Genomic DNA, 766 nt, shown 5'->3' on the forward strand with positions numbered 1-766 from the left:
TCGTCGATCACCAGCAGGATTTTGGGTTTCTGTACCGCAGCAGGCACAGGGCTGGCCGAGGGCTCCACCAGCCCCACAGCCTGGGTGGTGTGTTTCACAGCGCTGGAGATGGAGCTGAAGATGCTGCTGCCTGCAGATGAGGAGTGCACGGGCTGGGGGGGCTGCAGGTGCCTCCTCTCGGTGGCGGGGGACACCGGGGAGCTGCTGGAGCTGTCGGGGCGCTGCAGGTCCAGCATGTACCCGTTGGGCAGGTTGGCCACAAAGCTGCTGTCAGAGAGACGCCGCCGCAGGAAATTCATGGTGAGAGCTTCCCCAGCAGCAGCAGCAGCAGGGCTGAGCAGGGCTGGCACCAATCCTGGATGTCCCTGTGTCCCCTGGGTGTCTCCTCACAGTCCGGGCTGTCGCCTGAAATCCTGCTGGACAAACTGGCCTGGTCTGCTCAGCGAGTGCCTTTCTCTCCTGTGGGAAGAGAGAATGTATATGTGAGATACATGCAGTGAGACTGAGATAAGAAAACCCTTTTTGGGCCCTTGGAGAGACACCTGAAACAACAAGAGAAAAAAGCACTGCTGGTGCCCAAAGAATAGAGGGCAGCAGAGTTTCCATACTAATTTTCAGTTTGCAGAGAACTTCCCCAAACATCAGCAGCAGAATGCAGCTCTAATGTAGAAATTTTCCAGAGCACACAAAACCACAGCACAAATCCCACTGGCATCAGCAAAGCCACGGGGTATCTTCTGGGGCAGCTGCAGCTGGAGGGGATCAG

General features: G+C 57.0%; 1 protein-coding gene across 1 annotated transcript in view; it reads right to left on the reverse strand.

Annotated features, from left to right (window-relative positions):
• The window catches only part of LOC130585891 (synapsin-3-like), a 29328-nt gene extending 28880 nt beyond the window's left edge, over window positions 1-448 (reverse strand). Inside the window, exon 1 of the mRNA XM_057386559.1 lies at window positions 1-448. Coding sequence (XP_057242542.1) covers window positions 1-299 — 299 coding nt within the window. The 5' untranslated portion in view covers window positions 300-448.
• Between the last annotated feature and the right edge of the window lie 318 nt (window positions 449-766).

The sequence above is a fragment of the Malurus melanocephalus genome, unplaced genomic scaffold (assembly GCF_030028575.1).
Source record: "Malurus melanocephalus ecotype Western Australia unplaced genomic scaffold, MMel_1.1 scaffold_995, whole genome shotgun sequence".
Classification (NCBI taxonomy): Eukaryota; Metazoa; Chordata; class Aves; order Passeriformes; family Maluridae; genus Malurus; species Malurus melanocephalus.